Source organism: Rosa chinensis, chromosome 2 (genome assembly GCF_002994745.2).
Source record: "Rosa chinensis cultivar Old Blush chromosome 2, RchiOBHm-V2, whole genome shotgun sequence".
Classification (NCBI taxonomy): Eukaryota; Viridiplantae; Streptophyta; class Magnoliopsida; order Rosales; family Rosaceae; genus Rosa; species Rosa chinensis.
The window spans coordinates 51,855,054-51,870,933 of record NC_037089.1 but is presented as its reverse complement, the minus strand read 5'-3'; the positions used below and the strand labels follow the sequence as shown (position 1 = coordinate 51,870,933).

Here is a 15,880-nt window from a genome sequence, read left to right as displayed (position 1 = left end):
GAGGGCTACCAAAAACAAGCCTAATTGCAGTGCTAGGTCACTATGAACCATTTACCTTGAAACCTTGTATCGGTTAAGAATAAATCTAGCATATAGGAATAGTCTACATAGTACTATAGCGACCTTCCACCACTAAGACTAAGAGTAGGATGCTGTGAATATATTGCTTTTACTAAATTAGGGGGAATGAAAGAATAAACTAAAATGAGAATAATCTGCGTTGTGTAAACCTAACATTCCATTAGATTGTCCTTTTCATACATTAGCGGAATGACATTAGTCAATCCAATATGGGAATTTGATGAGTGCCACTTAAAGATACTCCTCAATATATCCAAAAGAAAACAATATCAATACCTTTTCCTTTTTACAAAGTCAAAAAGTCACTTTTAAGATGTCATCGTTTGGATTTCCAGAAAGCATGGTAGTATGGTTAGCAGGAAGAACATTTAATCATATGAGCATGTGTTGATGTAGAGGACAAGATCATTGCAAAATGGACCAAGAACTAAAAAAGTAAGAATTGTCAAGTGCGTTGTTAACTTAGTGATTAATTTAATGTTGCCAAGCAGCCCAATTATTTTTATTTTATTTTATTTAACAAATAAACAAGAACTTTATTTAGCATTATGCGGTTTAAGCAATTTTTCCTTCATTCTCTTAAAGACTCGGCTTTTCTATGCTTCAAATCTTGTACTACTCCTTCCTCTTCCCTTCCCATTTTTAATATATTGGGGTTGTCTTCTCTAAATTTCCGAGCCCCAAAGTTCACTCCGGTCAACTGGATCTGTCCTAATCCCCCTTGGATAAAAGTGAATACAGATGGGTCATTTGTGGATGATCAAAATGCAGGATTCGGTGGAGTCTTTAGAGACTCTAATGGCTTATTTTTGGGAGCTTTTGCATCTAGGGTAATGGTTCCTAGTGCGGTGGATGCTGAGGTTCTTGCTATCATTAAGGCCTTAGATATTGCTCAGGTTCGTCATTGGACGCATATTTGGCTTGAGACTGATTCAAGTCTAGCAGTTCACTATTTTAACAATCTCTGATTCCTTGGCGACTACAGGTACCTTGGGTGAATTGATTGCATATTGCTAGTCACCTAAACGTTAAAGTTTCTCATGTCTATCGAGAGGGAAATACAGTGGCAGATTGTCTTGCAAGATTTGGTGCAGCGAATGATGACTCTCATTGGTGGGACGAGGTTCCTGATTTCATCTCTGGGCCATTTGGCAGAGACGTCGTTTCTACAGTTTATTATCGGTGTTCCTAGTTTGGTTTTAGTACTTTTCTTCTTTGTTTTGTTATGTCATTCAAAGGCTTGAGTTCTTTTGTTTTGTGCTTTTTTATTTGTACTCTCTAGGCAAGGTTTTGGTCGAGCCCCCCTTGCTTTGTACTTTATTTTTGGTTATTAATAAAATTTCGGGTTAAAATAATAATAATAATAATAATAATAATAATAATAATAATAATAATAATAATAATAATAACTGGATTGGACAAAAAATAAGATTACACCAGAAAGCCTAACCAACAAGTCAACTAAATTAAATAAATGAAATAAATCGGGCGGCGACCCTGGCCTTTTGGCCTCACTAAAGCCGCATAGCTTTGCTGTTGGGCGGGATTTGAATGATTGCCTATGTAGCTCTTGGGATGGAGTAGCTAGATCAAGGTTTTTGCAGGGTTTGTTCTTGGCAGCGATTTCGGTGGTCGTCTCTGTATTGCAATAGCCGTGTTTCCCTGGATCGGAGGAACTCATTTTGATAGTACCAGCTTGGGGTTTCGAAGGAGGCAGGGGCCGTGAGTTGTTGAATCGAGCAATCTGGTTTTAGGAGTGGGATGGGTCGTGACGGCGTGGTCTGAACAATGTTGGTTGTGGCGGCGTGGTTCGAACGGAGTCAAGGTAGCAAGCGGAAGTGCATCAGAGGCTTCTGGTACGGCGATGGTTGCTGGGTCAAGTCAAGGCTACCTTTATGGGCCTTGGTTGGGTCATTCCTCACTGGGCTGCCTTTTGGGCTTCTATGGTGGGCTGGGGTGTTTGCCCTAGGCCAATCACTACGTTTTTTGTTTTGTCTAATTACAATAAATTTCTTGTATTTAGGAAGCTAAGCACCGAGAGTCTCTGCTACCTCTACATATTTGAATGTATATTGAGTATGTCTATTTGTATGTACCACTTGTGGATACTACCACTATCTTCTTGTTTGTTTATGTCCTTAAATGATAGCGGAAGAGTATGTAATGACCTATTCTGGCTTATGATGAATATACTATTTCACTTGATTAAAAAAAAAAAATTGTAGTCCAAACCAAGAGGACGACACCGCAACAATTTCTGCATCTCTGCCATCGAGAGTACACCAATCTGCACAACCAAAAAGATTGAGAGATCTCGTAGAGGCTCCAACTACGATCCAAATCATGAACACCAAAATAATTTTAATCTAAATACACAAGAAAGAATAACCTGTACTCTCAGATCTTCCCAGTATCAGAGAAATTCTTCCGCCGCCAAAGGGTGAACAATTTCTTGTTGCACTACATGGTACGAAGCCATAGGCTCTAGTGGGAAAATTTCACTTCAAATGAAGTTCCGATAAGCAAATTCACAAAAGATGGCAACAGAGAAAAGATAAGGACCGCTGGTAACAGCTGCACACAAGGTGAGAGAAGTAAAGAACACACACACACACAATGGATATAGTGTTCTTTAGTTTTAAACATACACACACACACACACACACACACACACACACACACACACACACACACACACACACACACATATATAAAGGGAGAATTAAGAGAGGACCTTCTTAAAATTGAAAAGTGAGGATGTTTTTATCTTTAGGATGTATTTTAATAATCACAACCACTCATTTTCTAGTTACCTACACACATATCTCCTACAAAAATTAGCCAAATCAAAAAATATGGTTAAATTTGACTAGCACAATATTCGTTTTAATTTTATCTAACAGACTACATCTATTACACAATTTTGAATGACCAAATGATTATGGATTTGGTTGATTTTTGTAAACATCATTCCTGTATAAGAATCTAAAGGATCAACGGTTGAGATCATTGAATTAGGTCACATACTTGTGTAAAATAACAAAAATCCTCAAATCTTTAAAGTAAGGGGGTTCTCTCTCTCTCTCCATAATCATTTGGTCATTCAAAATTTTGTAACCAAATATAGTCCGTTAGATAAAAATAAATTGAATATTGTGCTAATCAAATTGTTAAACATTTTCAGATTTAGCTAATTTTTTGTATGATTCATGTGTGTATGTAACTAGAGAATGAATGATTTAGATTAGGATTAAATTTAGTTTACTCCCCTAAACTTTAGGCCTAAAATCAGATTGGTCCATATTTTTTAAAATCGATTACGATGGTCCCTATACTCTCAAATGACATCTCCCGAGTCCAAAATTTAAATTTGGCTCAAAACATGACGTCAACAGCTGAGTTGGAGCCGGCATGGGGGCCCACAATGAGGGCAAAATGGACATTTCAAGTTTTTCTAATTTTTTCTCTATATTCTCTCTCTCTCTCTCTCTCTCTCTCTCTCTCTCTCTCTCTCTCTCTTCCAGATGCTCTGATCCGCCGTCCAGATCGTCGCCGCCTCCCCCTCCCTCTACGAGCGCCCCGTCTGACGCATCGCCGCTGACTTGGCCAAGAACCTCGACCGCTCCCTCATCCTAGTCCGCAAGTGCAAGCACAGCGGCGTCCTCCACCAGGTCTTCTCCATCACCACCATCGCCGACTTCTGCAAGGTGTCCAACCTCCTCGAGTCCTCCATCGGCGACATGAAGTGGCTCCTCTCCGTCTTCAAGTCTGACGGCGCCAACCTCTCCCTCTCGATATATATATATATATATATGTATATATATATATATATATATATGTATATATATATATATATATCGAGAGAGAGAGAGAGAGAGAGAGAGAGAGAGAGAGAGAGAGAGAGAGAGAGAGAGAGAGATGACCTCCTTAAACTTGAAAGTTAGAATGTTTTTATTTTTAGCTTGTATTTTAATAAAATCATTCATTCTCTAGTTACATACACACACATGAATCATACAAAAAATTAGCTAAATCTGAAAATGTTTAACGATTTGATTAGCACAATATTCAATTTATTTTTATCTAACAGACTATATTTGGTTACAAAATTTTGAATGACCAAATAATTATGGATTTGGTTTATTTTTTGTTGACACTATTCTTGCATAGGAATCTAAAGGATCAACTGTTGAAATTATTGAATTAGGTCTCAAACTAGTGTAAAATAGTAAAAATCCTCAAATTCTTAAAGTAAAGATGTCATCTCTAGAACAGGCCTATATATATATATATATATATATATATATATATATATATATTAGAAATGGTTGGCCATTACTATTGCCTCAGGCCTTGATATTATTGATGAAACTGTAAAATATAAAAGGAAATACATGATGTCTAAATTCTGAATTACAATAACTAAAATTTCTTGACAAATGTAATTTTGTTAAAGGAAAAGCACATTATGTGTCTTCGTCAAAGAAACTGATGAAGAGGGAATCAAGGAATTGCAATCACATCACAATCAACATTTATTATCATTATTGTAATTGATGTTAATTAATGTTTCCATTGTAATTCGATCCCTATATATAGGAGCGGCTGTGAAATGAAATGAGTAGACCAATTCCAATTCCATTTTTCATTGTAATTCGATCCCTATATAAAGGGGCGGCTATGAAATGAAATGAGTAGACCAATTCCAATTCCATTTTACTTTTACACGTTATCAGCACGCTCAGAGCCAATAGCAAGAAAAAAACCCTAGCTTCGAGAAAAAACTCAAACCCTAGAAGAGAAAAAAAAAACTTTCTCTTCCTCTTAAAAAAAAATCTTCCTTTTCCCGCCAGCCTACACGGGCCTCCAGCCCAACCCACTTGCAAAAAAAAAATTGTTTCTAATTTTACCAAAAATGATACTATCGATTCATCTTCTCAAAAAAAAAAAAAAGATACTATCGATTCTTTTAATTCGGATACATATTCGAGATTGTTCAGAGAGCTTTCCCAAATGTAGCTCTAATGAGTTAAAATTACAAAATAAAGAAATTAATTCTCACTTAAATTTAGTCTTATCTGATTACACATTTAATTTCTCTTGAACGGAAATCTAGAATATATATCCAAATTAACAACATTTTCTATTTCTACATGTTCGCCAACTCAGACCATTGTCATTCAGACATTGAACAAATCCTCAATATTTTGTTTAAGACCCGTATTGTAACAGGGTACCTATAATTAGTAGTAATTAGAAGATATGGAAACCGGCATAAATGTCTTCTCTGTAATAGTTAAAGGAGCCTTAAATGCGTTTTTTCTGTTCACATGCCGAATTATATCTACTACGAAAACCTTCATATGAATCCTAAGCCCTTTTGATAAAACAAATAAAAATCTTCATATTTCCTACTAGCCAACATCTTCTTGCTCCAAATTTTTTTGTGGGGGGGGGGGGGGGGGGGGGGTGATAGGAGCATTTTAATGCGACGTTTTAACTGCATTCCCTACATTTCTTACGTTATTTCCTTATTAAAACCCTGTTTAGGAAAGTTTCCATTCTTTGATTGGGAAAGTTCCTATTTGTAGAAAGTTTATATTTTTGTAGTTTCTATTTATCATTTTTAGTAAGTTTCCATTTTCAGTTTAGGAAAGTTGAAATTTTTCATTTTAGGAAAGTTTCTATTTTTCTTATTAGTTTCTATTTTTAGGACCTCCAAGCAAGTGGAAAATCTTGAGGAGGAAAATCAAAGTTGCAACCAAGTGGAAAATCTTGAGGAGGAAAATCAAAGTTGCAAGCAAGTGGAAAATCTTGAGGAGGAAAATCAATTCAAGTTGAACAAGTGATAAACAAGTGGGAAGATATTTTTTACAAATTTGTCTAACATATCTAGCCTTTCATTTATGTTCATCTCCACCCTCCATTCATCATTTTTTGGGCTATAAATACACTTCTCCTCTCACTCTCAAAATATGTTCCTTCATCCATCTCATCTTCTTTGTCTCTCCATTTCCTTTCCATTTTTCTCTCCATTCTCTAGTTTTAAGTTTATGCATTTTTAAGCAAAGAGAAGAAGAGAAGAAGAAGCCATGAAGCCTCCTCGCCGTCATCATCCACCTTGTGCCGTGATAGTGAAGTCTTGCTTTAAAGATTCAAGATCAATGTCTCAAGCTCTTCATCATCCACTCCCTTCATGGTGTAATTCTATCTTTTTCCTTGTAATTTCTTTTGGTTTTCTTTGTTTAGATTTGTAGAACTATGAATTCTAGTTAACAAATAATGTTAAGGGCAAAGTTTAAAGCCCGTTTATATGTTTTGAGATAAAGTTGTGATTTCTATATGTTGATTTTTATGTTGCTTTATGATTAATTGAGAATTTTCAAATTCATATATTGTGATTCGAGAGTTGCTTATGTGAGTTTGTTTAATTAAATTTGAGTTATAGATAACTTTTGTATTTTAATCTTATGTGGTTGCAAACACGTAGGGTTTTGATATGAATGGTGCTAGGTTTGAGAACATGAAATCGACTTTTCGTTTTGTGTAAACTTGAATCAAAGTAGTAAAGGTTTTGTGCAAAGACTGAATTTAATTAAAGAGGATTGCAATTAGGTGGACTTTTCCATACTAAGTTGTACACTTGAGTTGATAGCCTTTCTCTATGTGTAATGCGTTAAACATGACATGATTGACTAGCTTTCTAGGGTTTGATTGCATGTTTAATAGGATTAATCTAGGTGCTTTCACTTAGATTAATTAGCATTGAAAAGTAAAATATGGGAAATTGTTTGCTTTTAACGTTTCACATGATCAACTCCTCTCTCATGACTTCGATGAACAATATTAGGGTTTGAATCAATTTTAATCATATGTTTCGGTTTTTGATATTTGTTCTCTCACTCCATTTGTATTTTTGTGTTTTTGCATTTTAATTATTTTGTTAACTTAGTTTTATTTTCGAAAAAACCAAAAACAAAATCCCCCCTTTTTCGTAAATAATGTTTATACTTGTGAATATCTTTGTGAATATTATACTTTGTTTTAATTTTAATTGTTTAATTGTTTGACAATGACAGGTGTACCCTCAATCCCCGGAATAGAACGATCCCTATTTACTTATACTACTAACGATATTTTCAGGGTTAAATTATGCGCTTGCTTTTTAGCGCATCAGGGGGGGAGGAACACTAGCAATTTTCTCCTTCCGACTTTGCTATCTCTATAATTCCCTAGCTTTTTTAGTACTTTTAAGAATTTCAGCCATGGCTGAGAATCTTGCAACCAATGGAAGCCATGTTCTCAATGTTGAAAATGATAAACCTTGCTCCAATACCAATCAAGAATCAAGCAGTAGCTTTTTCTATGTACCCTTTATGCAGAAGGCGACATAAATCTTGTTACTTTCCTTAATTTTTGGTTCAAGCGTACAATTGAAAAATGTGATCTCTTAGTTTTAAAATGATTCCATCAAATGTTTAAAGTTGAGATCTTTTTATTTTCAGGTAATTGCTTAGGTGTTGGGGACATACTTTTTTATATTTACGGGTTGTGAGTCTGTGGTGGTGAATTTGAACACAGAAAATACGGTGTCGTTTCCAGGGATTGCAATAGTTTGGGGACTGGTTGTGAAGGTCATGATTTACTCTGTTGGTCACATCTCTGGTGCTCATTTCAATCCTGCTGTCACTATTGCTTTTGCTGCTACCAAGAGATTTCCATGGAAACAGGTGAGCTAACTGCTAACCAAACTAAACCTGCATGTGATATTATTTTGTTAATATCTTTCCTTTAGAAATCGTGAACTACCCAAACGCAGTATGAAAATCAATGTGTAACTTCTTGATTACTGTAAGAAGAGAAGTTTTCCAGAGGGCATTGTTTAGTAGTTTTGTCATAGTCAAGAGTATATGTGATCCTTCAAACTCTCTATGTCCCCTTTCACCAAAAAAAAAAATAAAATAATAAAATCTTTTGAACAAATCGTGTTGTATATTCACAGCTAGTTTGGCATTGCTTCTAAAATTTACCGAAAACTATTTCTACAACAAAAAATTGTTATTTTATGAGTTATATATAGCGGACTAGGATCCTCTAAAGTTAATTTGTGTGTGTGTGTGTGTGTGTATTAAATATGATCAACAAAAAAAAATGAGTCTTGTATTACCTATATACTCTAGCCACATTTTGAGGAAAAAATACAATGTATTTTTTTTTTTGGTTATACAAAATAAGGCCCTTTTCGGCCCATTTCGGCCCTATTCGGAAGGCCGACCCTACCCGGCCCTAAATTTTGTTGACTTTGATTAGGTCCGGCTTAGCCCGACCCTAATCCCTAAAATTTAGGGTATGGCCAGCCCTACCCCTGCCCATGATGACCCCTATATATAGGGATATATTCACAAATGGTGTATGAAGTTTATGCATTTCTACACTTTGGTGTACCAACTTTCATAACTATCAGAATTGCGTATCAAGTTTGCTCCAATCTTTCATTTTGGTGTACGCTGTTAAATATTCGGTTATCTTTGCAAAAAAAAAAAAATTCCGTTATCTTTCCTTTAGTTTTGTCTTTTTTTTTTTGGTAAAGATAACTGAAAATTTAACAGCATACACCAAAATGAAATATTGGAGCAAATTTGATACATCATTCTGATAGTTATGAAAGTTGGTACACCAAAGTGTAAAAATGCCTAAAGTTCATACACTATTTGTGATGTTTTCCCCCTATATATATATATATATAGTTTCCCTTAAATGCATAATACATGTTCATAAAGAAACAGTGGGGCCCACCATGTCAGCTCAAATTTTGCCTATAAATTTTAGCCAGCTAAATTTTTTTCTTGATCTTTGGAAAATAGCTTACCGTGGGAGCACCTTATAAGCTAAAAGTGACTTTATAGCCTACCATGGGAGATGCTCTTAGAGGGGAAAGTTAAATTACAATGTTTGAATGTTACCATATATGTAGTTTCCTTCTTAGGGTGCGACTATTACCACCCTATTAAATACTTTGTTCACCCTACAAGTTGTTGATTTATTGAAAGACTAAAATATCCTAATACAAAATTACAATAAAAGACAATATCTTGTTAAATATAATTACAATTTTTTTTTCTTATCTCCTGAAGAACAAATACTTAATAAATGTTGATGCAATTCAGCAATTCAGTGACCAATCATAGTTTCCAGAAGAGAAAAGAAAATAGGTCTAATCATAACCCATATGTTTCATTAATCCATCAGTAGTGAAACATTTATAATGCAAAGAACCAATAAACTGAATGCAGATTGATGTTCATTGGGTAATTCAGTCAAGCACCATCATTCTAAACTTCCTCAGGTTATTCCTTTCCGAGTAAGACCGTTCCTTTATAGTTGAAACTTGAAAACAAGATTACCTTGAGGCCGCCTCTCTGGCCAACATTTTAATCCCTTCTCCTACTTGAACTACTATGACAAAAATGAGGAGGGTAGACATCTGTACATTCAAAATCAAGTTTAGATATTTTGCACTCGTAGCAACATCAAGTATACACTAGTAGACCCCTTCTCCTTCACTTCTCAAGTTTCTCTTAATTGTTTGGGGAAAAGATATTTTGGGTATTGCAAAATCGATGAACAAAGTAAACTTGAAATTAAAAAAATATACATAGGGAGAAGAGAATGTAGGGTGAACAAAATAGTATTAGAAATGATATTTTAGGTATTGCAAATAGGTGAATAAAGTAAACTTGAAATTAAAAAAGTATATGTACGTAGGGTGAACAAAGTGGTTAGTAGGGTGGCAATTAAATTACAATGTTTGAATGTGACCATATATGTAGTTTCCTTCTTATCCTCTATCAACATAAGAGATCAAAATATCACTACTACAAAAAGTGCATCACACAACACCCATCAAACAAGAGAATAAAAGTTTACTGTCGTCTGATAACGTGAACTCCATTGTACAACGGTGTTAATAAAGTTCTGTTGTGGGAATGCTATCAAATTGAGAACTTTTTCTTCAGAGTTCTATCACACAACAGAATTATGCATGTTCTGTTGTATGAATGACACAAATTTAGAGGCAGATATCCCGCCATCACTGAACTCAAAATTCTCTCCGAAAACAAGTTCACCAATTTTATCACACAACAGAATTATGCGTGTTCTGTTGTGGAAATATGCTGCAAGGTACAACAGTCTAGTTGTTTCCGTTGTGTGATAATTTGACAATTTCTACTAGGTGTACCTAGTGCAAGATGAAAAATCTTGTACAACAGGTATTGTTATTCTGTTGTCTGAACGAGGAACACAGGCGGCAGCAATGGTTTCATTTTGGCTCAAATTGATTTGAATTCCTTCCACCAAAAGCTAGGCAGCGGCAAATTTCCCTCCTTTCTTTGGCCCATATCATTTTATGCATACTCTCTTACAACAGTTTTTTAACTATCTGTTGTGGGATGGACTAATTATAATTGAAATCCACCACCAAACTCATATGTCCGAAAGAATAGAAAAACAAAAGAAGAAGAGAGAATCACTTAACCTATTCCCCCCCCCGGTCTCTCTCTCTCTCTGTTCAAAACGCTGAGCGTACGCCTCTTTCTCAGTCCAGCTCCTCTCTTCTATTCTTCATTCCCCGATATATCGACCCAAATCCTCTACTCCGATTTACCCTTCTCCTTGAAGCCCTAATTCACCAGTTGTTCTTATTCTCCAGCAAGAAATTAGGGTTGGAATTGGGGGTCGCTCTTCACTTCTCCAAACCCGCCTCCAACTCCGTCTACCTAATCGGTAATCGAAGCTTTGCTTTGCTTTACCCTCTCTCTCTCTCTCTCTGGCTAAAGATCTGAATCAATTCAAGGCTTTTCGATCTTGTTGGAGGGACGACATCAACGAGAGAAAAAGAGAGAGAAGCCATGAACACGATGCACTGCGTAGAGGTGAGCACCACCGACGAGCTCAACTAGGTCGACATCGAGTCCGGCGAGGTCTTGTACCCTAGCCTCAGTAGTGAGAACCAGCTCCGTTGGGGTTTCATACGCAAGGTCTACGGCATCTTATCCGCTCAGCTTCTCCTCACCACCGACATCTCCTTCGTCACCATTCTCTACACTCCCGTCAAAGTTTGGTTTGCACAATTAAAGTTGTGTTTTTTAGGATTGGGTTTTCGATTATGAAGGAGATTGGGTTCTGGGTTTGGAACAGAATTTGAAATTGGGTTGTTTCTAGTTTTGGGTTTGTTGATTGTGGTTTAAATTTGGGGTCTTTGTGTTTTGGTCTGCAGGATGAGATGGAAATGGCAAAGGCTGGTGGGGACGTTGTGGTGGAGAAGTCTAATACATGTGAAGAATGTGGTGCTAGTCTCATTGGGGAGAAAATTCTCGAGTGGTAAGAGCTATTTCTGCTGGTCCATGATTCCAATATCATTTTTCTATTTACCTCATCTTTGAAGTCGCAGTAACTTTCTTTGTATATACAATGTGAATATCTTTTGTTTCCTTACTTGAGCAATTCGAAGTCATGGAGTTCTTTTATTGCTTTTCAGATTTTGAAACTTGGTTAGAAGTTTTAGTAATGGTATCTAGTTTGACAAGAACTATCTTACTTTTTGCCACTATATATTTCGGAGCTGCGTACTTATGAATCCCTCCATGTTTCACATGCATCTTTAATTGCATTGACCGTTTCCTCTCGACTGTGTTCGTTCCCGATGTCTTTAGATCAATAACTGGGATTTGAAGTTTGACACCATTTTCTGGTGCTTTGTTCTTTACAGTCTCTGGTGGGTGGATGAAAATTCTGGGAATCTTGGATACCTCAGAGTCTGAAAGCCCTTTGACACCAATTTTCAGGTCATCAAAAGCATACAATTCTTTTTATTTTTCTGCAGTACTGTATTCCTCATCTGCCATCTTAACTTTGTTGGTTAGTTGAGAGGTTTTGGCTGGAACTGTGTTGGTTATTGTAATTAGTATGTTGTCTTTCAATTCCAATATTATGTAAATCAAGCTTCTTACCCTAGATGGATGCACAGCTCTGATACCATAAAGAACAGAAGAAGAAGATAGGAATTAAACTGATATTCGTGGGCTCACAAGGTATTTGGTTCTGTTTGTCTACATTCATATATTTATGTATATTTAGCTGAACTTTAGTGTATGTATGAGTTCTGACAAAAGAGGGATCAGATTCTCTCCTCTTGGACTGAATATCCTTTTGGTTATTGTGAGTTGATTCACTTTCACTCTTATTTCTCAGTTTTTTATTTTTTATTGTTTGTTTGTGCCATTCTGTGTTTTAGGGCACTGAAATTTGTGTATAAATAAACCCTAAAGAATTAAGATTGATGGTTTTGGGGATCAAACTAAGCAAAAATGTTTTCCGGTATGAATTGTGTTGTTTGTACAAATCATAGTGATCACTTTCGAGCTGAAAGAGATTAATCGAATGGATAACTCTGTGCTTACAGAGTTACAGGAGCAGAGTTATTTCTTCAAACAAGTTCGTTGCAATTTAAAGAGTTGTGCTAGTTTTTAAATCAGATAGTATGATATCTTCAGACCAAGAAAAAAGAAGGGATCATGATATCTGATATATAAGTAAATAGGACCCCTACGCATACATTGTTCATAGAAATTGATCGGGTTACCTAATTGGATCAAAAAGACTAGAGCTTGGTTACTAGGTTTGAAATTTCTGTGTATTTTGGAGTTTTGGCTAATTGGTTGAGAAACCAAATTAGTTGTTGTTGTTTGAATTTACATTTTGGTTCTGCTGTTTATGGAGAGTGGGTCACTGAAATTTACTTACCTTCTGGTTTGTGCAGGAAGAGGAAGATGAATATGACAAATTTGGGCGATTTATGGTTATGTGTTCTTATACTCAATAGTTCTTCAATTTGTTTTTGTGCTTTTTGTTTATCAAATTTGATGTGATTGGTAATTAAATTTAATTCAGATTTACCATTTGCTTGTTTCTGGGATGTGAGAGTTGCTCTGGTTTTTCTTGGTTTTGTTTGAGGTTACATATAGTGATAATCGTAGGGCTCTATACACGAGTCACCAACAGGAGCCTAAAAACAGTAGACGTTTCAGAGCATTTCTTGTCTTTGTTTATTAATCTATCATCAGAAAATACAATATTGTTCTATAGATGGACCATAATTTTAGCATTTCTAAATCGGCAAATAGATTAGTACATTACTGATATCTAGCCATACAAACTTAGCATTACTATACTATGGCAAAGAAAGTTACACTCCACTGAAGCACAGTGGCTAGATTTGTTTGGCCATGACTATGACTGAAATGAACTCTATAAGCTTCATGTTACAATATGCAGTACTCAAAATGACAATGAATATGCAAATTGAAATGTGGTACTCTGGGTTTATGAAGCTCTTTTATTCTGCATCTATATAGTGTAATCTGTAATCATCTAGAAATTTAGAATGGGAAGAGTTTAATCTTCATTTTTGAATATTTTCTCTGGCTTTGATCGAAGTATACATGGATATGTACATCTAGTTTACAGATTGGGAGATACTCTTCCAATGTTATCTGGCTTAGCCATGGATGTTCACATAATCAATGATTAATATACTTATGTTCATATTGATTAGTCTCATATCAGATCATCACTTGTTGCATACTTCCCCAGTTTAGTGCTTCTTCATTTTTTTTTTTTTGAAAATGGTATAGTGCTTCTTCATAGTATTCTCCAGATCATGATAACTTGTCTGTCTTTATGTTGTACCAGCTTGACAGTAACAATTATTAGTTGATCTCTTAGTTTAGGCTTCCACATAAGAGCAGTCAGAGGAAGCTTCCTAGCCAGTTGATTCAGGTACACAATCAAGTTGCTCTAGAAGTAGTAAACAATGCTCAGCTTTGGAGCTTGCTTCTGTGAGTACTTTGACCTCCAAGTTGTAATTGATTGTCCCCTTGGTTGGAGCAGGTCTTGGTATGTGTAGTAAGTTTAACTTGGGTTTGAACTACTGCGTTAGGATATCAAAATATGGACATTAAGTTTGCTTTGAGTGCAGGTAGTATCATGTTAGCTACCATGGGAACTTTGTCCATATTTTGATATCCTAATTTAGTTTATTTAAAGAAACAAATAGTCTCTTAGATGAAATCTGCTTATTTTGGGATTGGAATTGGTAAAGTGGATGACACAAACTCACCCGGGTTTTGATAGATTTAGCATATCGGCATTGTATATGTACTTGAATATGGCGTGCTTGATATTGTTAACCTCTATAATCATAGCAGAGCATATGGCCTTTACTGGTGCTGGAACAATATCCCTTATATTGGTTATAGGCCAGAAAGCATTGAAATATTTGAGCAATATTTGGAGCAGAAATATGTTGAGCTAATTAATAGTATTAACTTTCTTTCTGCAGGTTGAGGCTGAAGTGTAAAAGTTGGAGCAGCTCAAGTCAAGTAAGCTCAAACAGATCATTTTGAAAAAGAAGTTGGAACTGGAGCATCCACCCGACACACTAGGTGCAGCTCCCTTAGCACTACACTATGCAAGTATGAGAGAATTTAGTCGCAAATATTTCTCTCGTGAAGATTTGTTTGTAACAGCTTTTGCTATTTTTCAATGTTAGCTAGAAGACAGTAGCTATCAAGCTACCTAGAATGCCTTCTTTTTTGGTTTTATGGTGTGGATACATGAATGTATATATGATTGACAAAGGCTGCTAGCTCTTTTGGTACACTAAACGCTTGAATTAGAGTACTTCATTACGTAATATATATTGAGCATTATATTGGTGCAAATATTCCAGGTACAATATCTATAATGCATGAACAATAGTGAATTAAATTACGTGGTATGAATACGCATATGTCGTTAATCACACAACAAATAACTTGTAATCACACAATGGTCCCTATAAAATTTTGTTGTCTCATTAGTACTCACACAACAGTACAAATATGTATCAGTTGTCCAATGTTAAATCACCCAACGGTATAAAAACAATGTGTTGTATGACTTGTGAAGAATTCAACACTGAGCCTCACACATACAACAGTTACTTATGATACCTGTTGTGTGAAGGAACAACCAACAACAGTCGCCATATTTTTCTGTTGTGTGACAAGTTAACCAACAACAGCGTGTACTTATTACTGTTGTCTGAGTGTTATGTTTCTGTTGTGTGAGAAGTTAACCAACAACGGCATGTACTTACTTCTGTTGTCTGATCACCATCGAAAATGCGCTGCATCCAATTTCTGGCATTGACATGCGCAGAACTGGTGCAACGGTTATAAGCAATGCGTTGTGTCTATGATATTCAGATAACGGTGTTTCACCGTTGTGTGAGTGTGCTCATCACACAACATCGAGATAGACGACAGACATGGTGCACATCACACAACAGATTTCCACCGTTGTGTGATGCAGTTTTTGTAGTAGTGTATGTTTTCTTGTTTCACTCTTCTCAGGTTAGGCATATTTTTCATGAAGCGCATGGTGTAGCCAATAGATTGGCTAACCTCGCTAGCGTTAATTATTTAAATGATGTTTGGTTAGATGAGGCTCTTGTTATTATTTGGGATGTTCTCTACGAAGATAGTTGTAATATTGCTAGAGGTCAAGGCACTATGTCTGTTGGGTGCATCACGAGTGTGAAAGTGTATGCAATTTGTGTATGATGTGCATCAAAGAAATCATTCAAAATAATATTAACCAGAATAATATATACACGAAGCACATAAAATCAATATCCAATCATAAGAAGTTTCCCCGAGATCCCTCTATCTTATTTTCCGATAATCGTGGACAATAC

At 35.8% G+C, this 15,880-nt stretch overlaps 1 protein-coding gene across 1 annotated transcript; it reads left to right on the top strand.

The window, feature by feature from the left end:
- The first annotated feature begins 7,271 nt into the window (after positions 1 to 7,271).
- On the top strand, positions 7,272 to 13,347 carry LOC112184489. Its single transcript, XM_040515664.1, has 4 exons — positions 7,272 to 7,811; positions 11,360 to 11,463; positions 11,852 to 12,173; positions 12,902 to 13,347. The coding sequence occupies exons 1-3, from the start codon at positions 7,719 to 7,721 to the stop codon at positions 11,901 to 11,903; spliced, it is 249 nt and encodes an 82-aa protein (XP_040371598.1). The 5' UTR covers positions 7,272 to 7,718; the 3' UTR covers positions 11,904 to 12,173; positions 12,902 to 13,347.
- The last annotated feature ends 2,533 nt before the right edge of the window (positions 13,348 to 15,880 follow it).